A 26565-nucleotide genomic window follows, 5' to 3' on the forward strand; every position below is an offset into this window, starting at 1 on the left:
TTCAGACCAAATTCTAACCTGACATTATCATGTCCTATATGCTTGGGAATCCTAAAAACTGATTTGAAGACTTTTATTTGCAGGGCATCAAGAATTTTCGCGTCTTTACCACGAAAAATCATTGAGCCATAAGTCAAGGTTGGAATCAGCTTTGCTTTCATGACCTTCAGTAGATGTTCGTGATTTGGACATGACAACTTGTCCCTCAACTTTCTGAAAGCAGATGACAATGCTGTTGCCTTTGCTTTGAGGTTTATAAAATGCTGTTTAAAAGACATATTATTGTCAAATGTTATTCCTAAGTATTTATACAATTTTACAGTTTCAATATGTAACCCTTTAATGTTCCATTCTTTCTTATCTGTTTTTTTACCACCTATAATCATGTTTTTTATCTTTTTGGTATTAATTTTCAAACATTAAGGGTAATATAATGATTAAAAGAATCAATTAATCTTCTTAGTCCTATAACAGAATGACTTAGTAATGTAGTGTCTTCTGCATATTGTAAATACTTAATGTCATTGCCTAAGAGTGAGGGCGAGTGAGCGTTAACTTCTTTGAAGTGTCTAGGAAGATCGGCGATAAACAGATAAAAAAGTCATGGAGCAAGTACACAGCCTTGTTTCAGAGCATTCTTAGTTTTAAGGTGGCGAGTAGTACTTCTGCCATCTCTGATTTTGATCTGAACCCATGTGTTGCACACAATCTGCCCCGCTCTATTAACAAATTAAATGCAGCAAGTCTACAAGCACGACGTGTGCTTTCAGAATCACCTGAAAGCACACGTCATGCTGCAAGACTTCAGAGATGTTTTAAGGCATGGCCAAAATGGGCTCTGGCCCAGGGCTATAGCCTTTCAGTGGATCCTCCTGATAGTTTTGCAGTGATGACCTTGAATAATTACTAAACATATTGTTTTGAATACCACTACCCCTTAATTTGTTTTTAAAGGAGGTGACGTGTGAGAGACTATTATAGACATTCTGCAGAGAAATGTTTATTTTTCATTCAACATCCATAAAAAGGTTTCTTTTAGATCGCAATAGGACCAAACATATGAGAAATGGGAGTGTGTCACGGCAGAGGTTTAATATGCCTGCTGCAAAGAACCTGCAGTGAATAGAAAGAAAATAGGTTAGCTGGTTACTACTTTTGTCAGAGAGGTCATTTTGATACTTGCAGTTTATAAGTTAAAATCCTAATATAGAGCTGTAAACTATTGACTGTCATCAAAGAACTTCATGCATACTGCAAGGTATAGATTAGAGCGTTATGATTTTTCCCCCAGCTATTCAGTATCCTAATGTTGAAAAAAGGGTTAATTTGGGTTCAAAGCAATTCTTATTAAAGAGAACACCCAATCATGGTTTTACATTTTAAATTCCGAGTTTGTGCTTCTCCAGACAAGCATTCTTAAACTATACTGCCTACCAGTACAGATAACATTTCACTCCTACACCTTGCTGTCCTCTGTCTTATGTATCATTTCTTATACACTGATCTACATACCTATGATTGATTGTCTCTGTTTAATATGTGTGAAATGTAAAGTAAAGTACACCCTACACTAGTATGAGGTGTGCTATAAAATGAATGAATGCACTAATCTCAGAGAGAGTGGTAATGGGGATTTCAGGGGCAGTGTTAAAGGGTGGTAGTGAGGGAATCCGTAGCGGAGGTGGTCATTGGGGGGCACCAACAAACATTGTCGCACAGGATGCCACTAGCTCTAAGCGTGGCCCTGTGTAGGGCCGATTGTGTGCCTCTGAGTAAGTATTTGTGTTAATTGAAGCGAGTGACTGGCTCTGCGATTAATATAAATGCTCACACAATCTACCCTCAGCCGCGCCCTATTAGCAAAAGGTATTGAAGGTACTGGTGATCCTCCACATGCATCATGGGTTAAAAACACAATGAGGGACAAATACAAGAAACCCACGTTTTTTCTGGATTTAGAGTTACTTAAACAAATTTAACATAGAAACGTGTTGGCTTGAGGGTACAGAGAATTTGCTCTCCAGCTACCTTCGCACTATATTAAGATCTATGCATAATTTTGTGAACTAACCTATATGCCACTGTATTAATCAGAAAGTATGCAAGTATGATCAATGATATGACTGTTAATTTTAAGAAATTTCAGTAGATTGTATGATGGTAATATAAACAAAACATGCTTATGTAATATTCCTCAGCACCTGATCCATTAACCAGCGTCCAATCATCCTTTCCATGCGGAACCTCTGTTGCCAGATGCCGGATATCTTTTTGCCCTCTCCTGCGCAAGTGTACATCCCACTGCTGCTGCAATGCATTCTGTGTTACTGTTGCTCTGTCTGCTTTCCCAGAACTACTGTTAGTTGTTGCTGCTGGCAGGTTTGCTGGTCTTGTTACAAATGCTATGTTTACCATGATGATTTAGGGCATTATTATGAGTTTGGCGGTGGGGAACCGCCCATCTCCTGCACCACCAAACCCGTGTGAGCACCGCCTGTCAGATTTGGACTTCTGTTGTCACTGGCAGGCTTTCCCACGGAAGTGCCTATAAAAAAGGCACTGCAATGGGAACACCAAAGCAAATTCCTGGAGGGCTCGGACTATCAAGTCCATGCCTTGCAAGAACTGGGGGGCATGCCCACAGGGTGGCATAACATGTGCCCCCTGCTTGTATCCCAGGTATCCAATCTTGTATAGGCTCCCTACATTTCCCCACCCTATGAACAGAACTCCAGTTAAGAATCTTTAGTAAAATCTTATAATGGTACCACAGTTGGAGTACTGTGCTTTGCTAAAGCTGAAGTGCACTTGCCTGTGTAACCAATTCATGTCATGGTGTGTGCATCTAAATTGAAAACCTGCCTTCAGACCCATCATTTGGCGCTGTATGTGTGTAAATGCACCATCTTTTCACTTTTTAAGCAAAAGTTTGGAGTGATTTTTGCACCGATATTTGTCCCTGCACCCACATGTGCGGTCTGCTTAATGGTGCACATAGCCATGGCTGCAGCTCACAGAGACCTTACACTGCTGCACACAGAGGAATAAATTAGAGGGAACATTGATCATGACCCTGCTGTCATGCCGGAGACAACAGCATTGTGCTTGGCTTAGGGGAGCCTGTGTTCTTCCTACTTCCGGGAGTCAGGCAGAGAAGCAGAGGAGAGACGACAAACAAGAAACGGCAGCCATGCAGAGGTGTTATATTTTTTTTACACCCCCCGCCTCACCACCCCTGCTCCATACCAGCCGCCACTGATGTGAATGGAAGAGCCTTTTGTTGATTACCAAAGATATATGCTTTATCATTAAGAGCACTGGCTCGTCGTGGCAGTTCATTTGCAGTGTGTGTGTCTACTTATATGTTAATTTTATTTATAAGGCAGAGACAAATAAAGCTATAGATTTCTTACCTCAATTTGATAAAAATAGGCAGTGATGTAGCTCTATAGACTATATATATCCACTGATTGGCTGACACTCATGAGGACAGTGATATCCCTTTCATGGCAAGCAAACACACAGCTCTGTTGGCTTCTCACCTCTACTTGTGACAGACAGACACACAGTTAGCATAACATTCCTTACCTGCGTTCAGTAATTGAAATCCCCCTTTGGGAAAGGGCCTTCCTATTCGCCATCTGCAGGAGCCAGATTTCTTTGTGTGAGAACAGCCGGATGCGGAATGCCTTTTCCATAAGTTTATCCACAGGCATGTGCTGTGCAATGCTCTGGACAAAATTCTGCAAGTCCAGCTTGACATCGCGGATCTCTGCTTCTCTTTCGGTGGAGAAATACCTGTACTGCTTTAGCAAGGCCAGGGCCACACGGTACAGCACTTTGGAGCCCTCCAGTAGGTAGCAATCAAACACCCTGATGGCATACTGAAATGGAAGGTCCCCAAAGATCCACATTACCCATTCAGAATAGACTTCAAAGAAGTTTTCAGATGTGGTAGCAATTAGCCTGTGGCCGGCCTGGCAATGCTTCTTGGCTAAGTCACCAAAAGTCATGCAGGAGGCCTCATAGGCAAGGAGGCTTTGGTCAATGTAGCATTTTTGAGTGTCCACGCATGTAATCAGACGACAGACCTGCTCAAAGCACTCTGGTTCACCAGAGCTGTAGTGGAGCAGCAAAGCCACTACTACTGGCAGGATTGGACTATACGTGATGTCAGGAAATTGGTTGCCGATGCAGATAAGGATCTTTCGGAGGGCAGTCACACCTTCCACATTAAGACAGTATGTGGGCATCAAGATATCATCCATGAAGTCTGGCAGTGGATGAAAATTTGGGCTCCTCTTGCTGAACAATTTTTCTGATATGTCCTGATATACAGAGGCATCTGGGGTGACAAGTCGGCAGTTGATGGCCCGGATTATCTGACTGTAGGCACGAGCTCTCATGTTGTGGCTATGAGCGAAATTTCCATCCCTGGCTATTTTCTTCAGCTCTTTGAGGTTATGTGGCAGTTCGTTTCCATGCTGTCCCTGGTCTGTACCGAAGTCGGGCATTTTATTCCAGTCTACAAACTGTCCACATTCCACCTCCGACGTTGCATCGATCTGCCATATTTCTGTCTCTGGAGTAATCAGGAGTGGGATGTCAGGAGAATGGCTCATCTCTGGTAAATAAGAAGAACAGGTCGATTGTTACTGGATGCACCCAATATTGACAACCTTGAAGAAAGAATGGGAAGAGTTAAACAGGATTTTGTCTACAGCTTCACCCAAGGGACTGAAGAGGAGATGCTGATGTTGCCAGGTTCCAGCATCTCAGGCCCCCAATTGAGCATAAATGGCAGCATGGGATGAAGTGAACCTGGTTAGACTACAGCATGAAAGAACCATCAGAAATGGCTGGATTCCACCAGTTTAGGTTTAATACTTTCCAGAAATGAAATCCATGCCTGGATCCAGTTTTATTGTAAACATTACGTACATAAAGTGTTCACATTATAGTGATAGGAGTGTGAGTCAACATTGTCTCTTTTGCAACGTTGTCTGCCTTTTTGACGACTTTGTTTCAATTTTACTTTTTGCGTTTATTTTTACTGTGGTTGTGTAAGGCATTCACTCACGTACACCACATTGCACCAGCGAATTGCAGTAATAGTAGCATGATTTAAGTGTGTGTTACACAGAAATAATGAAAAGAGAAACAAATGCGGCAGCATAGCAGAGAACACGACAAAGGAGAATTGCGCTTCATGCACTGCAATATTAACACTTTATTTACTTGAACAATTACAATAACATCTGAATCTACCACTAATTAAAGTAATGCTATCCCAGGAAAAAAAGCATCAAAAACGCTACAGAGACTTCAGTGCGCGCGGCCAACATTTCCCGGTATCACACTACTTTTATTAGTGATATCCCTTTCACTTGGTAAACAGCCTTCATGATGCTGCCATTAGTTATCACGCAATACCATTACCAATCATTCTTAACAATTCATAAGTCTTTACCTCGCAAAATGTTACCAACTATATACCTTTACCGCTATTTTGAGGGTTTAGGGGGGTAAGGGTATTCGGGTGGCAAGGGTATTTTTAGGATTTAGAGTGGGTAGGGGTATTTGAGTGGCAAGGGTATTTTTAGAGTTTAGGGTGGGTATGGGTATTTAGGTGGTAAGGGTACTTTTAGGGTTTATGGTATAGGAGATACACACACACACACACAAAAAATATATATATATATATATTCACTGAAAAAACCATAGGTTTCACACCAGTTATAGTTAGCTGGAAATTTTACTGATATAAAACCATTGAAATTCCCACGTTATAGTTAGATGGACTCACTATAACTTGCGCGTGCAATGCACTGCTGATGACATCACATATTACATCACTCATGACATGGTCAGTGACATCACTCATGACATCACTGATGACACCATCCAGTGAATGTGTGTCTTTCTGAAAAATAAATATATTTTATATATGTATATGTAAAAGTTGATGGAAGAATAAATGTTTAAATAAGTGTCTAAATGGATGGTTTTTAAAAATTGATTGGTTAACTGGCTTAATAAGACATCATCAGCAGTGCATTGCACGCGCAAGTTATAGTGAGTCCATCTAACTATAACGTGGGAATTTCAATGGTTTTATATCAGTAAAATTTCCAGCTAACTATAACTGGTGTGAAACCTATGGTTTTTTCAGTGAATTTAATAGGTTTTTTAAATGCTAATTCCTAACTATAACTGGTGTGAAACCTATGGTTTTTTCAGTGAATTTCATAGGTTTTTTAAATGCTAATTCCTAACTATAACTGGTGTGAAACCTATGGTTTTTTCAGTGAATTTCATTGGTTTTTTAAATGCTAATTCCTTTGTATATCGAGTTTCTAACCTTTTTTTTTTTTACAATTTGCTGTTTTTTTTTAAGTATTCATTTTTTCTTATAATTTTTTTCTTTTGCGCTCTGGGTGCGCGCTCCGGGAAGCTTTCAGCTAAGCTCTCCTGTAAGCTTCTCCGAGAGCTCATCTGAAAGCGCACCCAGAGCGCAACTGTCGTTCGTGAAAAAAAAATATGAATGAAAAGTTAATAATAATGCAAAACATTTCGTACCATACAAATAAAATTTGTTTTTTTTAATATGGAAAATGATTATGCATTTCTATAAAAGATTGATGACGTCACTTCGGCGCGCAACGTAAGTGCCCTCGGAAGCGCATACGTGCGCGGCGCATAAACGCACGGAAAAGCGCCTACGATCGCGCCACGTTTGCGCCCCGGAAGCGCCTACGATCGCGCTGCGTAAACGCACCCGGAAGTGCTCCGGAGCGCGCAGCGTAAACGCGTCGGGTCATGTGACCCTAAAATAACACTTTTCATTGGTTGCTAACAGTTTTTTTTTACAATGAATGAAATCCCCACCCATTTCCTTCACTTCTTCTTTCACTTTTGTGACTGAAAGACCTGCCTTTTTTGCTGCTCCATATTCCTGGATTCATCATGGCTGCCAGACCATCCAGCAGTGAAGATGACTTCATTGATGAAGAGCCTCCTACCCCAAAGGTGAAGGAACATTTCATCTGGAAATTTTTTAAGTTTCCAGAAGGCCAGAAGAAGGTGAATGCACCAAAAGTAGAGTGCAGGATCTGCAAACAGGTCCTGTCACGGGGTAACCCCCCAAAAAAATACTCTTTTGGCAACTACACCATGATTCGCCATGTGGAGAGGAGGCACCCCCAGAATTTTGCCCGGGAAAGTGTCAGGGCTCTGGCACAGGAGGTTCCCAGAGATGGGGCCTCTACATCAACAGGAGGAGCAACTTCTTCTGGAAGAGAACAATCTCAGGGGCAGGTAGCAAACATTCAACCTGCATTCAACCATGGGGTCGTCAGATGCAGATACTGCAATCAACTCCTCACCTATGGGGAGCAAAGTGTCCTGCTCATGGTTCGGGCATTGGAGAACCATCACTGCCCTTCCCACCCCTAATTTTTTTATTTTCTTTTTGCTCCTGTTGAGCAGTTTCTATTCCCTGTTTTTGTTCCTCTTCAGTTAAAAGAAGAAAACCAAAAGTTCTTTTCAGAACTACCTCCAATTCTCATCAAAGAGCTATAATCTTAAAAAATGAAGAGTAAGTGAAATATAGTGCATTGATAATTGAAAAGAGAATGAGTAAGAAAGAACAGAAAGGTATGAGAGGTGAAAGGAAGTGAAGTAGGAGGAATGAAAGAAGGTGAGTGTTAGAAAAGAAAGTTATGACACAGTGAATAAACTGGAGTATTTCTGACATATCTGTAAACACAAAAGTAACGCATTGCAGGAGTGCGTCACAAAAGTGACGCAACTCCAGTAATGTGTCCTTTCACATGGAAAAAGCACCATGTGAAAGGTTTGCTGTGAAGCAGGCGCAAGATTTTGGCGCAACTGCATCCTAAAAGTGACGCACTGCGTCATTATTACCAAGCTTTTTGCAAGGAACACCCCCTCTGCATGCATTATACCTGACACTATTTTTTAAAAAGTGACGCATCTAGGTACATGGGTCACTTTTTAAAACTCTGCGCCATATTGTATCTGCATCAGGTATAATGTATGCAGAGGGGGCAATCCCGCGCAAAAAGCTTGGTAATAACAACGTACTGAAATCTATGAGATTTCCCTGCGTCACTTTTAGGATGCTATTGCGTCAAAATTTTGCGCCGGCCTCGCATCACTTTTATGTTTACACATATGTCAGAAATACTGACGTATCTGTAACTCCTTGCAACATGATTCGTCATACATTAAATATGACACATCTGGAATGTCATAAGGACTGTGGACAGAAAAGTGACGCATCACACCAGCAGTGTAATAAAATGTGCCTCGTTGCACTATATTTAAAGGATGCAACAGCATCCTAAAAGTGACGCAGTGAAATCTCAAACATTTCACTGCGTCGCTATTACAAAGCTTTTAGTGGGAGAACACCCCCTCTGCATGCATTATACCTCACGCAGATATAATGTGGCGCTTGATTTTAAAAAGTGACCCATCTACCTAGATACCTCACTTTTTAAATATAACGCAACGCGGCACATTTTTTTACACTACTGGTGCAATGCGTCACTTTTCTGTGCGCACTCCTTATGACATTCCAAGTAACGCATTGCTGGAGTGCGTCACAAAAGTGACGCAACTCCAGTAATGTGTCCTTTCAAATGGGGAAAGCAGCATATGAAAGGTCTTGCCTCAGTCTAACACCTGCTGTAAAGCAGGCACAAGATTTTGACGCAACAGCATCCTAAAACTGACGCAGTGAAATCTCAAAGATTTCACTGCGTCGCTATTACAAAGCTTTTTGCGGGAGAACACCCCCTCTGCATGCATTATACCTGACGCTATTATTAAAAAGTGACGCATCTAGGTACATGGGTCACTTTTTAAAACTCTGCGCCATATTGTATCTGCAACATGATTCGTCATACATTAAATATGACACATCTGGAATGTCATAAGGAGTGCGCACAGAAAAGTGACGCATAACACCAGCAGTGTAATAAAATGTACCTCGTTGCACTATATTTAAAAAGTGACGCATCTAGATAGATGCGTCACTTTTTAAATATTGCATAACAATGCGCATTTTTTTACACCGCTGGTGCGTCACAAAAATTGACGCACAGGAAGCGCAAAACTAACAGCGCAAGGCCTTCATAAATATGGTCCTGGATTTTCCCCGTGCTTCGCCGGTGCGCGTACCATGCGCTTCCCCCGCGCAAAACGAAAAAAAAATTTTAATGCCCTGCAGGACCCTATTTTAGTCCCTACATCAAACCTAGGGGGTCAGAGGGGGTCTACTCTTCCCCCTTATGGTCATTTGCCCCTTTTTTTTTCAAACCCCTTGTGTCTCGATTTTACCGAGACACAAGATGGCGGCCGCTCCGCACTGTTTAGAATGTTTACAGACAACTGAGATCCAATCAGCTTCCTGCGCGCAAGTCGCGTGTCGCGCCTGGAGCGCACTCGGGTGCGCGCACGGGAGAGCGCCTATAGATATATATATTTTTTTGAACCTAAATTACTCAAAATCCACTGGAGCACATATCTTGAGACATAGCAAAGGCACATCGGGCTACCAGTCCCTACAATTTTGCCAAGTTTGGTGGAAATCCATTCAGCCGTTCGGGCTAAAAGTGAAATCGACCGCCCTATGGAAATTAACATGGGGAAAACGCGTTTTGGGACCCCCCTTTTATCTCGGCCCCCGCTTGACGAATCCCCCCCAAACTTTCAGGGAAGGACCGGACCGCCATGAGACCATTTTCCTGAAAATTTCAGGCAGATTCGTCAACCGGCGCCAAAGTTATTCAAAATAGAATGTTGAGATTTAACATTGAAAATTATCCTAACTATAACTACCTACTGGCGACCGCCAGTAGGTAATATATATATATATATATATATATATATATATATATATATATATATATTCCAACCTTTCGTCCACACTTCCAAAGAACGACGTCCAAGCCACAGATGTATTTCAAACTGGATTTATTTTCACAGCCGACTCGACGCGTTTCGGGAATTGCCTTCCCTTTGTCACGAGTACCATAGTCTGTTAACATCCATTATTTAAAGTAAATCACATGACTTAATTGCATGATAGACATAGCCAACAGACTACCAACACATCATATGTCTGGAGCTATATACTGCGCACTGTTTACCAGAATGGCTGTGATATAGTATGCATAAATCATAATACAAACATTAAATGCATTTGATCAAAATTGTTGTTATTACTGTTGTGAGCTGGACGAAAATCTGTCACGAAGCACGTTAATACATTTCATTTAACGTCTGTTTGCCCCATAAGCGCTCATAGTTTATGCCCTAGAACACTCGGTTTTGTTAACAGCATGAAATGTAAACAATAGATTAAGTTCTATTCACTATTATTAAATTAAACACAATTGTGATGAAAAGACATCCGTTTTCTTAAAAAATATATCTCTGTTCGCCCCACTCAGATAGGAGCTGCGAACCATCAGTCAAGCCTTCATTGCGTGTTACTGTGCGCTCGCGCTGTTGATTGAGCCAACTGTTCTAATTCATTCACACCATCGCTTTTGCTGCTCAGTACAGTTGCTTGACATTTGCGTCAGGGGTTTATTGTTCTGGCTAAATTAAAACGGATTGTGCTTCAAAATAGGCATACTTCAGTAGTGGATTTAGCCCCAGTGGGCATAAGAGCTCCTGTTAAAGTTCATTTATAAATCATACTTGAATCTTGACTCTTGCGTGAGAGTAATCATTCACAGTGAGCTGCCAGCTTTATCTTCGTATCATGAAACATACTGTCACACATTATCTGGATTTGGTGCCTTTTCAAACTCTCCCACATTGTTTGGTACCTGTGGCAAAATAACAAAATAGTGTTAAAGTAAATTTAAGCATATCTCGTCTTTCATACCTTCATTTTAAAATACCAGGAGAATTGATAGCAGTTTAGCAGAATTTTACACATACTTTCTATGGTTTAACCCAGATGCACACCCAAACCCTCGTCGCAGTTATGTCCCTGGGGTTGCAACAATTGGTACTTGATTATAAATCTCGACTCAAGACGTCTGAGTTCCTGCAGTCGGTTGCCGCCTCTTTCTCTTATCGGTACCTGGTCTAGTGCCACATATGATAGGAGGCTATTGTTGCTGTTGTGGTGGTACGCAAAGTGTCTAGCCATGGGGTACTGTTTATCCTGATTTTTTATGGCTCTAAGATGCTGTAGGATTCTATCTTTGACTGGTTTTATAGTGCTGCCCACATAAAATTTGTTACACGGGCATTTTAATGCGTACACCACATGTTCTGTGTGACAGTTCAAATGTTTAGTGAATTTAAAAGGATCACTCACTTCAGATAATCTGACTTCTTTTGCATTGTGGCTAAATTTGCACGCTTTGCACCTGCCACATACATAGAATCCCTCAACTGGATTCGATCTCTTTTGGTTTACAATCAATGTTTGACAAACTTTGTCTTTGAGACAGATTGGTTTCCTGTACGTGATCTGGGGATGGTCTCTAATGCTGAGTGAAATATCCTTATCTGTCTTAAGGGTATTCCAATATTTGTTCAGTGCCCCTCTTACTTTTTTGGTTTGGGAGTGATAGTCAGTGATGAATCTCACTCCATCTTTCTCTTCGTCTTTATTTTTCTCTGGGGGTTCAGTGTTATCTCTCTCATCCACTTTACGTACTGCATCTTTGATACATTTTTTGCTGTATCCTCTTGAATTAAATCTGTCACACATTATGTCTCTCTCTCTCTCATAGTCAGGTTGTCTTGTGCAATTCCTCCTGGCTCTCAAAAGTTCGCCAAAAGGTATTGAGTTGACCAGATTACGGGGATGGCAACTTTGTGCGTGCAGGAGACTGTTTCCTGCAGTTTCCTTCCTGTACAAGGTTGTCATAAGCTTACTTTCATGAATGCTAACCTTTAGGTCTAGAAAGTCAACAGTTCTTTCATTAATGTGGCTAGTAAAAGACAAATTCAGTTCATTGACATTCAAGGTTGCCACAAATTCTTCTGCCTCCTCTCTGGTACCATCCCAGATCACAAAAATGTCATCTATGTACCGGAGCCAGGTACGTACTCCGGTACAGTATGGATCTAATTTTCTCACAATTAGTTCTTCCCACCATCCTAAATAGATCCCAGCAAAACTAGGGGCAAAACAAGTGCCCATAGAAGTGCCAAGTAGTTGGTGGTAGATGGCACCATTGAACAGAAAGTAGTTCTGAGTCAGGCATATGTGGATCATGTCTAAAAGCATCTCAGTATGGAACAAGTATGATAGTGATCTTGTGTTCAAAAAGTATCTACATGCCTTAATGCCTAGTTCATGGGGGATATTGGTGTACAGGCTGTTTACATCTAATGTCATGAGTAAACAGCCTGAGGTCACCGTGGCATCTGCTATTTTCTTTAAGAAATCACCTGAATCTCTTAAGTATGAAGGCAACCCTTGCACTATCGGTTGTAAGAAATGATCTACATATCTTGATGTATTTTCAAGGTTGCTATTCCTTGAAGATACAATCAGCCTGCCAGGAGGATTGATCGGATATTTGTGCAGTTTTGGTAGTAAGTATAGCGCTGGTACTTTTGGGAATTTACAGTTAAGGAAGTTGAACTCTTCCGTCTCTATGAGTCCCTGATTTCGCCATTCACACAGTTTCTCACGGTATATTTGATTCTTACTATCATAAATCTTTCTACTGCTTTTCTCATATTTGGTGGTATCACACAATTGTTTCATACCTTCTTGGATGTACATTTCTTTAGACATTATGACAATGTTGCCCCCTTTATCAGATTTTTTAATGACAATGTTATGGTCACTGCTCAAACTCTCAATAGCTAGTCTATGGTTTCTATTCAGATTGCTCCTCCCACACACGTTATTACTCACAAGTTTTTTAAATTCTGTGATAACTCCCTTCTCAAAGACATCAATTGCTTCATTGTTAATCATTGGTAGAAAGATGGATTTGGGTTTGAATCCACTCTTGCTACTAAGGTCTAGTCTCACATTTTCATTAATTAGATTCAAAGTGGGGTTTTCAATTACATTAGGGTTTCCTGCAAGCTCATGCAAGACTTGGATCATGTCAGCATCCCCAATTTGTGCTGTACTAGGAGTCTCAGAAATAGTTCCTGGTTCACTGTTCAATCTTGTAGCGAACCATTTCCTCAGTCTGAGTTTCCTAGTGAACTGGAAAAGGTCTATGCGACTCTGAGTATAGTTAAAGTTAGATGTTGGGCAAAATGTTAACCCAAGAGATAGTACCTCTATTTCTGCGCTGGTGAGGCTTCTGTCGGAGAGGTTGATCACTGTCTTTATGTCCTTCATTTGACTTTTTTCTGGCCCCTTGTCCTCGTTCCCACAGGGCTTGATGTGCTGGCGTCTGTTAGATTTAATCTCTTTCCGCCTCTGCCTCCTCTTCCTCGTCCTCTTGTTCCGGCGACAGCTGATTCGCTCTGGGACTCTTGTCTCCCCTTGGCCATGAGCGAATACTCGGTAAAAATTTTGTCTTTTGGGCTAAGGAAGCCTGGCCCCATCTCGCTTGGTTGTGCAGTGTCATCTTCATTCTCTTCTGTTTGCACTCCTTCGTTTGCCTCAGATCTTTCCACCATGCTTGTTGCTCCCACTGTTGTCATAGCCTTCGTTGTTTCAGCTCTTAGGTGGTCATATTTTTTGGAAAAAGTGAGGACTTGGCCTCTCTCATAGTCCATGTGATCTCTCAAAAACTTTCTTTGTTTTTTCTCTTTAATTTCTTTTTCAAGGGTTTCTAGTTTCTTTTCTAGTTTGCTCATTTCTGTGTCAAATTCTTCTTTATTACACAGTTTGGTTAGCTCCTCTGTAATTTTTTGGATTTCCAATGCATATTTCTCACAGTCTTTGTTTGCATATTTTACCAAGAGTTTCAACATAATAGTAGAACACTCGTGGCTATTTCATCCACAAGTTCAGGATCTGGGTCATTGAAGGTTGGGGTGGTATAGATTCTTAATCCTCTTGGGACTCTGCCGACCTCAATATATTTGGCCAGTGTGGTGGCCTCCCACCATTTGGTTTGTTCGAGCTTGAGGAGTTTAAACAACTTTGCCCAGAGATCTTGTTTATTCACACTTTGTGTTCCATTCCCCTTATTAGGCGGTGTGTTGGCATTATGCTCCCCTGGTAGTACATCAAATATCTGCTTGGCTGCTTCGTTTCTCTTGGAAAACCTGGATGTTGCCATGATGTCAATATTGTGTGTTTTATTAATCGCGCACAATTGTTGTTTAGATGCGCTCCAGTAGGCTTTACAGTCCGCGCGTGTGTTAAATCTTACACCGCTAACAGACTTCCGCTTGCCTTCCCCTCGTGTTGTTGTGCCCCTTGCACCACCTCCCGTTCGATAAGCAGTAACGCGGCGCGGGTATTATCGTGTGCTTTGTTCTGCACTTACCCGTGAGCTGTCACGTCGTGTTTTTCAGGAACGCGGTCAGTCTCAAAGATCAGACTCGTAGCGGCGGTTGCACCAGGGATCTTTCTTCCGTCCCAGGAAAGGAGAAGGCGGGCCACAGCTTTTTTCAAATAAGTCCCAACAAAAGTTTTTGGCGCTAAGCTGTGTCGGCCCCTTACAGCGGCGGGCTTTGGACGGGATCGCCAGTCCCAAATACTCCAACCTTTCGTCCACACTTCCAAAGAACGACGTCCAAGCCACAGATGTATTTCAAACTGGATTTATTTTCACAGCCCACTCGACGCGTTTCGGGAATTGCCTTCCCTTTGTCACGAGTACCATAGTCTGTTAACATCCATTATTTAAAGTAAATCACATGACTTAATTGCATGATAGACATAGCCAACAGACTACCAACACATCATATGTCTGGAGCTATATACTGCGCACTGTTTACCAGAATGGCTGTGATATAGTATGCATAAATCATAATACAAACATTAAATGCATTTGATCAAAATTGTTGTTATTACTGTTGTGAGCTGGACGAAAATCTGTCACGAAGCACGTTAATACATTTCATTTAACGTCTGTTTGCCCCATAAGCGCTCATAGTTTATGCCCTAGAACACTCGGTTTTGTTAACAGCATGAAATGTAAACAATAGATTAAGTTCTATTCACTATTATTAAATTAAACACAATTGTGATGAAAAGACATCCGTTTTCTTAAAAAATATATCTCTGTTCGCCCCACTCAGATAGGAGCTGCGAACCATCAGTCAAGCCTTCATTGCGTGTTACTGTGCGCTCGCGCTGTTGATTGAGCCAACTGTTCTAATTCATTCACACCATCGCTTTTGCTGCTCAGTACAGTTGCTTGACATTTGCGTCAGGGGTTTATTGTTCTGGCTAAATTAAAACGGATTGTGCGTCAAAATAGGCATACTTCAGTAGTGGATTTAGCCCCAGTGATCAACTTTCCAATGTTGAGCTGCCCCGCTGCTTCCAGCAGATCCTGGGTGTTGGTACCATTAACACTCGAAGGAAAGGAGGGGGCCTGAGCCACAGGTCAACATTGGAAAGTTGATCAGCTTGCTACAACAACCTTTGCCCAACCGGGATAAACATTAAGATGATGAAATGTGCAGCGCACTTGCCTTCATGAACTATAGAGTCTTCAGGCATATCAGGACTACAGTTACCAGCATGCCTGTGGGAACGCCCACATGGGCGGGACTCCTAAATTGAATAAATCACCTGTTCACAACGAATCTGCTCACCTCATCATTTGGCCAGTGAACAAGAGCTTTCCGCTCGAAACGCGTATGGCTGCTGTAAAGGGATGTGACATGCTGACTGCTGACTGCCTGTGGCGCCGTGTGCAGTAACCCCTCTCTGAGCGGCGGCTCCAACAGGGCAAACTTTTGTGGACAGAATCTTATGCGGCCTTGCCGGTCGCGGAGCTGCTCCGCTGCTTCCAGCAGATCCTGGGTGTTGGTACCATTAACAATCGAAGGAAAGGAGGGGGCCTGAGCCACAGGTCAACATTGGAAAGTTGATCAGCTTGCTACAACAACCTTTGCCCAACCGGGATAAACATTAAGATGATGAAATGTGCAGCGCACTTGCCTTCATGAACTATAGAGTCTTCAGGCATATCAGGACTACAGTTACCAGCATGCCTGTGGGAACGCCCACATGGGCGGGACTCCTAAATTGAATAAATCACCTGTTCACAACGAATCTGCTCACCTCATCATTTGGCCAGTGAACAAGAGCTTTCCGCTCGAAACGCGTATGGCTGCTGTAAAGGGATGTGACATGCTGACTGCTGACTGCCTGTGGCGCCGTGTGCAGTAACCCCTCTCTGAGCGGCGGCTCTAACAGGGCAACCTTTTGTGGACAGAATATATATATATATATATATATATATATATATATATATATATATATCATATATATATATATATATATATATATATATATATACTAGCAGCCAGCCCTGGCGTTGCCCGGGGCAGAAGGGTCCTGGGGGGAGCATTTTATGCTTCTGTGCACTCCCGCCCGGGCCCCCGCCCGCCCCGGCATTGCCCAGACCGCCTCCCGCCTCCCGCCCGCCTCCCTCCCGCCTCGCCGCCCCGGCCCGCCCCGACATTGCCCAGACCGCCTCCCGCCCACCTCCCCCCTCCCGCCTCGCCTTTGCCTTACCTGAGCCGCCGCTCGTCACCGCTCCTCCCCGCCTGTCGTCATCACGCACGTCTAGGTCGCGGTCAGCGCTACGTCGCGGCCGGCGCTAGTTTTAGGGGACTACTTGTTTTTAAATTTTAATTTTTTAATTTACATTTTATTTTTATTTTATGTCGCCTATGTCCATCTACACACCCTAAGGATTCCAACAATGTATTGGGTGTGTGGATTGGCGCTGTGGTTCCCGAGTTTACCTTGCCAAAAGGTTTCTGTTCTCTCTTTATAATAGTAGTATAGATATATATATATATATATATATATATATATATTTTTAACTTTACAGAAACACACAGTCACTGGATGATGTCATCAGTGATGTCATCAGTGATGTCATTTGAGATGTCATCAGTGATGTCACTGACCATGTCATGAATGATGTAATATGTGACATCATCAGCAGTGGATTGCGGGTGCGCGAAATATAGTTAGTACAACTAACTATATAGGAGCAATTTCAATGGTTTTTTAAATGCTAATTCCTAACTATATAAGGCATGAAACCTATGTTTTTTTAAGTGAATTTGCAAGGTTTTTAAAATGCTAATTCCTAACTATATAAGGCCTGAAACCTATGGTTTTTTAAGTGAATTTGCAAGGTTTTTTAAATGCTATTTCCTAACTATATAAGTCCTGAAACCTAAAGTTTTTTAAGTGAATTTGCAAGGTTTTTTAAATGCTAATTTCTAACTATATAAGGCTTGAAACCTATGGTTTTTTCAGTGAATTTGCAAGGGTTTTTTTTTTTTTTTATAAATTCTTTTTATTGTTGCATCAGGCAAATCTCTTACACGGATCATCAACTTATCTCGGGGGAGCGTCAACATTCCGCTCTTCCCGACAGTACGCAACTTTTGTAAATGTTCCGTTACATGGCATACATTTTGGCGAACTTACTTTTTGGTTTTCACCCCGAACACCCCCCCCCTTAACAACAAGTGAAGTGATCAACTGGGGGACCTCTGTCCGAGGCCCCCCTTCCCTCCCTCCACTTCCCCCCCCCCCCAAGCAGCATATCACCCTCCCCCCCCTCCTCCCCCCGACATCCGTGACTCACCAAGCCCCCTGCGTCGTGTCACAATCGAATGTAGGCCATCCCATGGCCCGTACCCTCAAGCAGTGACTTAGCTAAAACCTGCGACATAAGTACCATCCCTTCGGTCCACCCCCACTCCCTCTCAGCTCCCCGGTCAGGTACGCCCCCCTACTCCAATCCATGGTAGTGTCGCCACTTAGCCCATATTTTTCGGAACTTCCGTGGGCACCCTCTAGCTTTATAGGTAACTCGTTCAGCTGCCATATACATATCCAATCCCCTTCTCCAGTCCTCTATGGTGGGCTTCCCAGGCGCCCCCCACATTTTCGCAATGTCTCTTTTTGCCACCACCAGGGCCAGCAGCAGGAAAATGAGGAGGTATCGTGTGACGTCAACCTCCGTTGACATGCCCAGAAGTGCCAATTTGGGGTCCTTAGGTATCTCCACCTCTAGTATCGCATTTAGTTCATTGAAGACCTCACCCCAAAATTCTTGTATTACAGAGCATCCCCAAATGATGTGGAAGAAGTCGCCCGGCTGGTGTTGGCATCGCAGGCAGGCGGTGTCACCTGCCCTCCCCATCCGAAAGAGCCTCACCCTGTCAAAGTAGGCCCGATGTAGGACCTTGAACTGAATGAGGCGAAGCCTCGATTTTATGGCCACCTCCCGAGGGTGCATGAGTATGAGCTCCCAGTCTAGATTCTCTAGCGTGCCCACATCTGCCTCCCATCTCCCCCTGAGTGTCTGTAGATCGCCCAACATGTTATTTGTCAGTGTTTTGTATGTCATGGACACCGCCCCCCTCTGAATCTGTTCTTGGAGTAGGCGGCCCTCGAGTGGTGCAAACTGGGGTATGTCAGTGAGAGAAATGTTCTGTGCTCCCCATGCATGCCGCAGCTGAAGGTATTTATAGTACTGGGTTCTCTGGAGTCCAAAGTCTTGCTGCAGCGCCTGGAAGGTTTTAAGTTCTCCCCTCGCTATGATGTCCCCAATCGTGGAAATGCCAATATCATCCCACCTTTGGAATCCCCGCAGCTTGTTCAGTTCGGTCAGCCACCTACACGACCACAGGGGTGTTTGGCGGGTGGGCCTTTCATGCCAGCCCATTCTTACCGTTGCTCTGCGCCACGCCATTAGGGTTATCTTAGTCGCCGGAAGGAGTTGGCGGCCCCCTCTCCCCCATACAGGAAGTGTAGCACCGTTTCATCGTCCCATTGCGATCTCTCGAGCGCATAGGTGGGGTGATCAGCCGGGGCGTGAATCCAGTCATTGACCGGGGTAAGGTGTTCTGCCCAATAATAGGCCTCCAGGTTGGGCAGTGAGATTCCCCCACTATATTGGTGTCGCTGCAAAGTCGCAAGTGCCACCCGGGCCTGCTTCCCCAGCCACAAGAAGGAACGGAGATCTGAGTGGATTCTTTGCACTGTTGTGGCCGGCAGGGGATAGTACTCGTTTTGGAGAGCGTACAAAAACTTTGGTAGCAGTATCATTTTATACAGGGCGGCCCTGCCTAGAATGGTGAGCGGGAGTGGTCGCCACCTGTCCATTTCCGCTTTCGCTGCCACCACTACCCTGTCAACATTGTCCGCGTAGGATCGCCTCCTGTCTCGGGTGATAAAGACCCCCAGGTAGCGGAATCCTTCCGTGGTGTGGATGAGCATCTCCGGCAGGTCCTCCCCCCTCGGCGCACCCTGTGGGTCGTAGAGGATCGACTTATGCCAGTTGATGGTGTGCCCGGCCACTGCCCCAAAGTCTCGCAGTTCTTTGAATAGGGCCGGTATCGTCCTAGCTGGATTTGTAACGTATAACAGCACGTCATCGGCATACAAGGAGATCTTCTCCTGATTAGTGCCTGAGTCTCCCCTGCAGAAGCCAGTCGCGTCGCCATTGGACCGGATACGGGTTGCGAGTATCTCTATTGTGAGAGTAAAGAGGAGTGGGGACAGCGGACACCCCTGGCGGGTCCCCCGCTCTATCGCAAACTCCCTTGACAACCGCCCATTGACCCGCACTCTGGCCCTGGGGTTCGAGTAGAGGAGCCGCACCCAACGCTGGAACTTGGGCCCAAACCCGAACCGTTGAAGGGTCCCCATCAGGAAGGGCCAGTGAACCGCATCGAATGCTTTCTCTGCGTCCAGTGAGAGGAACCAGTGGGGCTCGCTCCTGTCGCAGACTTCCTGAAGCCAGTTGTGCGTGCGCCGCAGGTTGAGTTTAGTGGCCCTGTCCGGCAGGAACCCGGACTGATCTGGGTGCACTAGGTCTGTTATGACATGTCTCAACCGCCTCGCCAGGATAGTGGCAAGGAGTTTAGTCTCGATGTTCAGGAGGGAGATTGGGCGGTAAGAGGAGCAGTCCCCCCTGGGTTTGCCCTCCTTGTGAACCGGGATTATGGTAGCTAAGGCCAGGTCCGGCGGAAGAGCGCCAGATTCAAACGCCTCCGCATACAACGACTTCAGGTGACGTGAGAGTAGGTCCCCCGTCCGCTTGAAGAACTCCGCCGGGAATCCATTAGGCCCCGGGGCTTTCCCCGGTTTCAGGGCAGCCATCGCCTCCACGATCTCGTCCAGGGTGGGATCCGCCTCCAGAGTCGTGCTATCTTCGGGGGTCAGCTGCGGTACCTCCACACTTCCCAGCATTGTCTGCACCTCCTCAAGATCCCCCAGATCTCTAGCCCTGTAGAAGTCCTCAAAATAGGCCGCAAAGGCCTCTGCTATTGCTTGGTCCGAGGACGCCCTCACCTGTCCCGGGGCCTCTACCCAGTCCACCCACCTGGTAGCTTGCTCCCGCCTGCTCAGCCATGCCATGAGCTTTCCCGACTTATCGCCTACATCGTATAGGCGATGTAGGGTAGCCAGTGCCTGAGTACGCGCCTCATCTGTGATCAGTTCCCTGTATAGCCTTTGGGTGTCTAGCAGTTTTCTAAGAGTTACCTCCTCCTTTGTTCTGTGGTATTCGGCCTCTCGGGTCAAAATGTTAGCCTCCTCCCTCGCTATGGCTTCAGTACGTTTCCTCCTGGCCTCCCCCACCCTGGATTGGAAGCGGTCCCTCAACACAGTTTTCATGGCTTCCCACAATGTGACCCTAGACTGTACCGATCCTTCGTTTTCCGCCACAAAGACTCTAATGTCCGCACGAATGCCCCCTAAAATTTCAGGTGTCTGTATGTCCCACGCCGACATATGCCATTGCGCCTGCCCTCTCCCCCGACCATGTCCTATGTGTACAATCAGTGGGGAATGGTCCGAGATACCCCTCGCCTTGTAGTCCGCCAAGTCCCCTGCCGAAAGTTCCTGCCTAGAGGTGAATACATAATCTAGTCTGGAGAAGACTTTGTGTGCCCCAGAGTAGAATGAGTAAGCTTCCTGTTCAGGGTGGAGCCACCGCCAGACATCAGTGAGACCGATCGTGGCCATGCTGCGCGCCAGAGCTGTTTCCGTACCCGCTGTGTGAGTGTTCCCTGATCTATCCCGTGTCGTGCACATTACATCATTAAAATCCCCTCCCACAATCTGTACTGTATCTGCCGTGTCTAGTAACACTCCTGTGATCTCCTGCATCGTTCGTGTCTGTAGTTTGGGTGGAGCATAGACCGATATCAAGGTGTACCTGCGTCTCTCCCATGTCCCCTGCACCGCGGCAAATGTGCCCTGCGGGTCCAACCACGTGCGTGTCACTGTGAAGGGCCTTGTTTTCCTAATAAGTATTGCCGTGCCCCTCGAGCCCATGGTGTATCCCGCGTGTGCCAGGACTATGTATTGCCCGCGCGCTAGAAACGCACAGCGGTTTCCCCTCAAATGCGTTTCCTGGAGGAAAATGATGTCGGGAGCTGCGCGCTTAATGTATGCAGTAACCAGGCTCCTCTTAATTTTGGATCCCAGGCCGTTCACATTCCAGGTTAACACTTTAATCCCGGTGCCCTCACCGTTCGGTGCAGCTAATGTACTTGCCATTGCACCGTACAAGGTCCATCAGGGGTCGGACCCCAGGGCCCGGATGGTAGTAAGGGTGACTGTCCTAGGACTCGCTGCTTTGTAGCCATTCGTACCCCTCCCACCCCAACATCCCAACACCCCAACGTGGGGTAACTGCAACACCCGTGTGTCCCCCCCACCCCCTCCCCACCTCCCTCCCCTTCCAGCCGCATCCCAACATGGGACCAAACCTTCAGTGGGGGCAGGTCAGTCGCCCTCCCGCACATCCCTCCCCAGTGTAGACAGTAATTAACTCAAACCCTGGATGGAGTTGAGTATATAAGGGGGAACTGTGCCAACTTGCGTGCTCCATTCGCGCCGAGTTGCCATTTCCATCGAGCCACTCCGCCCTTAGTTCATGAGTGAGAGTCTTGTGTGTCCGTGGTGAGGTCGTGGCCTGAGAGGTCCTGTTCCATATGGCGGATCTCCTTCGCCAAAGGGTGTAGTGATGCACTCAAGAGTTCCATGTCCTCCTCGCCGGATGATGGGCCCTCAGACTCCTCCACGTCGTCGCCCTCCGAGCGTGCGCCCTTCCGGGGTCCACTGAGGCGGGTGCCCGTCGCCGCGCCGGGGGATTCCGACCTGCCGGTCCTCTTGCCTGCCGCTCCCCGGGTCCTATATGGTGTCGCCGAGTCCTTGTGTTGGGTTTTCCGTGTCCTCTGCCCCTGAGGTTTCGGTAGTTCCCACTGTGACCTACTCCTCACCCTATTGTCCATTGCCTCCCGGCTGGCCGCCTCGCGGCTGTTCAGGATGGGGCGCTCCTCGAGCCACTGCCACACGTCCTCAGGGTGGTTGAAGAAGATCGCTCTGTCTTTGTATATCACTTTCAGCTTGGCGGGAAAGAGAAGCATGTACCTGATTTGTAGGGAACGCAGCTTAGCCTTGACTGAGTCATAGGAACGGCGTTGTTTCGACACCTCCTGGCTATAGTCCGGGAAAATCATTATCGTTGCGTTCTCCAGTCGGATCTCCCCCATTGCCCTGGCTTCTCGTAGGATCAAGTCCCTGTCGGCAAAGTTCAGAAAGCGTGCGATGACCGGCCGGGGTCTCGCACCCTCCGGGGGTTTGGCCAGGAGCGCTCTGTGTGCCCGCTCAATTATGAAGCAGGTGGAAAACTGCGCCGTTGGGAAGGTGGACTTGAGCCAGGTTAGCAAGAAGGCAGCCATGTCCTTACCCTCGATTCCTTCTCTAAATCCCACAAAGCGGAGGTTGTTGCGCCTGGACCTGTTTTCCGCATCATCCACCTTCCATTGGAGGTTACGGTGCGCCGCCTGGAGTTCCGCCATATCTCTCCTGAGTGTAGTAATCGCCTCTCCGTCCTCCTTCAGCCTGTCCTCCGCGGCCGTCACCCTCTCGTTCAGGTTCCTAAAGTCTTGGCGCAATAGCGTTACCTCCGCCCCGACCTCTCCAATTTTAGTTTCCAGGGCTGACCTCGATGCCTGGATGTCCGTCCTGGACGCTTGAATGGCCTCCAGCAGCACGGCCATATCAGGACGGGCGCCCGGCTGATCGGTCCCAGTCCTCGGGGCAGCGAAAAGGTCCATGGGGCCCTGCTTCGTGTTCCTGGCGGCCGTCTCCTTTTTCCCCCTCATGTTCTCCACGTGGGTGGGGGGCTCCGGTCGGCCGCTCCGCGGATGTCTTGTGGCACTGGGGTGTCAGGGGGACCGCACCGTTCACCGCTTTCCCTCCCGATCCCCTCCGCCGTCCGATGGCCGGCCAGGCGCGGTGTCCGGGTCAGCACTCGCCAGGGGAGTCCAGGCGGGCCTTGGTTCTAGGACTGCTCTCTCGCTACCGCCCTCCAGCCACAGAGCCCGGTTGCCACTGTCCGCTATGCCGCTGCGCCGTCCTTCGCTGTCCTCCACGAGGGGGGTGGAGGGGGGGGGGGGGGGCCCAGTGGCAGCAGCTACCCCCGCCGGCTACAGTAGTCCCCGGATCCGTCGTCAAGGTTGGCTCGTTCACTAGCCCCCTCGCAAGGTACCGCTCAGTGTTCCCCTCTGGCCGCCATCTTGGGATGGGACTGTTTTCCTCCGTGCGGTCCGCGCGAAGCTGGATTGGTCTCCCAGCCGCGCGCCGCTGTCCCCGGTCACTGTGGGGGTCCCCTGATGGTTCTGGTGTTCGTACCTTCAGCAGTCCGCCGGGGCTGGCGTCAGCGTTTTCGCCGTCCTCCTCACCTCGCGGCCGCCATCATAGCCGTCCTCACCCCGATATCGCCTCCCGACTCGCCGAATTACCGGCAAAGACCACACCGCCACCCTGGCCGCTTGCTCACCAGGATCCGTAGTGGTTGTGTCTCCAGCTGATATGAGTTTTCGCTCGTTTTTCAGGGTTTTTTAGTCGGATTTTGGGGCAACTCGGCCGGAGCTCCGGCGAGGCACGTCTAGGCAGCCATGCTGTTGGCCACGCCCCCCCAATTTGCAAGGGTTTTTAAATGCTAATTCCTAACTATATCAGGTGTGAAACCTATATTTTTTTTCAATAAATTTCAAAGGTTTTGTAAATGCTAATTCTATTAGCGGATAACGTTTATATATGTTATTATCCTTCTGGGACCACCTGAGCAGCCATCTTGTTTCTCAGGAGAAGTGAGGCACAAGAGAGCACAAAACAAGAGTGGAAAACACGGAAAGGGGGCAGGTTTGAGACCCCCTGACTCCCTAGCCCTTCTCAGGGGGTCCCAGAAGGACCACAAAGTGCAATAAAACATGTATTTTTTTTATTGCGGGGTACGCGCACGGTAGGCGTACCCCTCGCGTACGGTGCGCGTACCCCGTGATTTTATTTATTTATTTATTTATTTATTTATTTTTGCCCTTGGGGGTCCTTTTGGGACCCCCTGAGAAGGGCGAGAGGGTTGGGGGGTCTCTACCCTGCTCCCTTTTCGTGTTTTCCACTCTTGTTTTGGGCTCTCTTGTGCCTCAGTTCTCCTGAAAAACAAGATGGTGGCCAACACTTCCTGGTTTGGACAGTTTGGAATGTTGACAGTCGACTGCCAGCCAATCAGAAACTCGCTCGCGCACGTAAGGGTAAGCGCATATAGATATATAATTTGATCAAATTCAATTTTCTCAACAAGTACTGGAGGGATGTTCACCAAATATAGAAAAGGCACTACTGCATACCTGTCCCTACCATTTTGCCAAGTTTGGTGTAATTCCATTTAGCCGTTCGGGCTGTAGCCGTGTCTAAAGGTCCCATAGAAAATGCCATTTGAAAAATTTCAAATTCAATTTTCTCGAGAACTACTGGAGGGACTTACACCAAACATACAAAAGGCACTGCCGCATACCAGTCCCTACCATTTTGCCAAATCTGGTATAATTCTGTTCAGCCGTTAGAGCTGTAGCCTTGTCAGAATGTCCCTATGGAAATTAACATGGGGAAAACACGTTTTGGGCCCCCCTTTTTTCTCCGCCCCCGCTTGACGAATCCCACCGAACCTTTTAGGGAAGGAATGGAGCGCAGCGAGGCAAATTTAAGGAAAATTACAGGCAGATCCCACAATCAGCTCCAAAGTTATTCCCAACAGAATGTTCGGAATTTACTATGGTAACTAGGTCCTAACTATATATACCTACTGGCGACTGCCAGTAGAAGGTAATATATATATATATATATATATATATATATATATATATATATATATACTAATATAATAAAGAGAGAGCCCAAACCTTTGAGGCGGGTAATCTCATGAACAACAGCACCAATCACAACACCCAATACAGCTTTGGAAAGGGCAGTTGCAGCAGAAGGACATAGGCTATGCAGACACCCACCATATACATTTAAAAGGTAAAAGAACCGTGCCAGCAAAGTAGTCCCTTGTGGCGTGTCTGCGTTGTGCTGTGGGCGTTGGCTGGGGGTGTGACAAACGCTGGGGGCGTGTGGTACGTTCCGCCCTTTATGCCATGTCTCATATCGTGTGCTGTGGGCGTGTGCTGGGGGCGTGGGCGTGTGCGGGGCGTGAGATTACGGGAAAAAAGCGAGCGTTGTGCCCAATATTTCATTGTTTTTTCTTCCCTGGTTCTGTACATTCCAGCTCCGGGTGTCCACCCTGCTCCCTTTAAATACCCCTGCACCCCATAATCATAACCCACCCTTACTCCTTAAAATACCCCAACACCCTTAAACACTAACTCATCTTAACCCTATAAATATACCCTGTACCCCAAAACCCAAACCTATCCTTAAACCCTAAAAATACCCCTGTACCTCAAAACCCAAACCTAGCCCTGAACCCTATAAATACCCCTGTACCTCAAAACCCAAGCCTACCCCTGAACCCTAAAAATACCCCTGTACCCCAATACCCAAACCTAGCCCTGAACCCTAAAAATACCCCTGTACCCCACACCTACCCCTGAACCCTAAAATACCCCTGTACCCCAAAACCCAAACCTAGCCCTGAACCCTTAAAATACTCCTGTACCCCAAAACCCAAACCTACCACTGAACCCTAAAAATACCCCTGTACCCCAAAACCCAAACCTAGCCCTGCACCATAAAAACAACCCTGTACCCCAAAACCCAAACCTACCCCTGAACCCTAAAATACCCCTGTACCCAAAGCCCAAACCGAGCCCCAAACCCTAAAAATACCCCTGTACCCCAAAACCCAAACCTAGCCCTGAACCCTTAAAATACCCCTGTACCCCAAACCCCAAACCTATCCCCGAACCCTAAAGATACCCCTGTACCACAAAACCCAAACCTAGCCCTGAACCCTTAAAATACCCCTATACCCCAAAACCCAAACCTAGCCCTGAACCCTAAAAATACCCCTGTACTCCAAAACCCATACCTATCCCTAAAACTACCCCTGTACCCCATAACCTAAAATTGTATCT

General features: G+C 46.2%; 1 protein-coding gene across 1 annotated transcript in view; it reads right to left on the minus strand.

The window, feature by feature from the left end:
* The window catches only part of LOC147702009 (TBC1 domain family member 24-like), a 141681-nt gene that overhangs the window by 56721 nt on the left and 58395 nt on the right, over positions 1 to 26565 (minus strand). Inside the window, exon 2 of the mRNA XM_086930624.1 lies at positions 3589 to 4624. Within this exon, the coding sequence (XP_086786750.1) occupies positions 3589 to 4624 (1036 nt within the window). The remainder of the gene's footprint in view (positions 1 to 3588; positions 4625 to 26565) is intronic.

Source organism: Lissotriton vulgaris, chromosome 7 (assembly GCF_964263255.1).
Source record: "Lissotriton vulgaris chromosome 7, aLisVul1.2, whole genome shotgun sequence".
In the NCBI taxonomy this organism is placed as follows: domain Eukaryota; kingdom Metazoa; phylum Chordata; class Amphibia; order Caudata; family Salamandridae; genus Lissotriton; species Lissotriton vulgaris.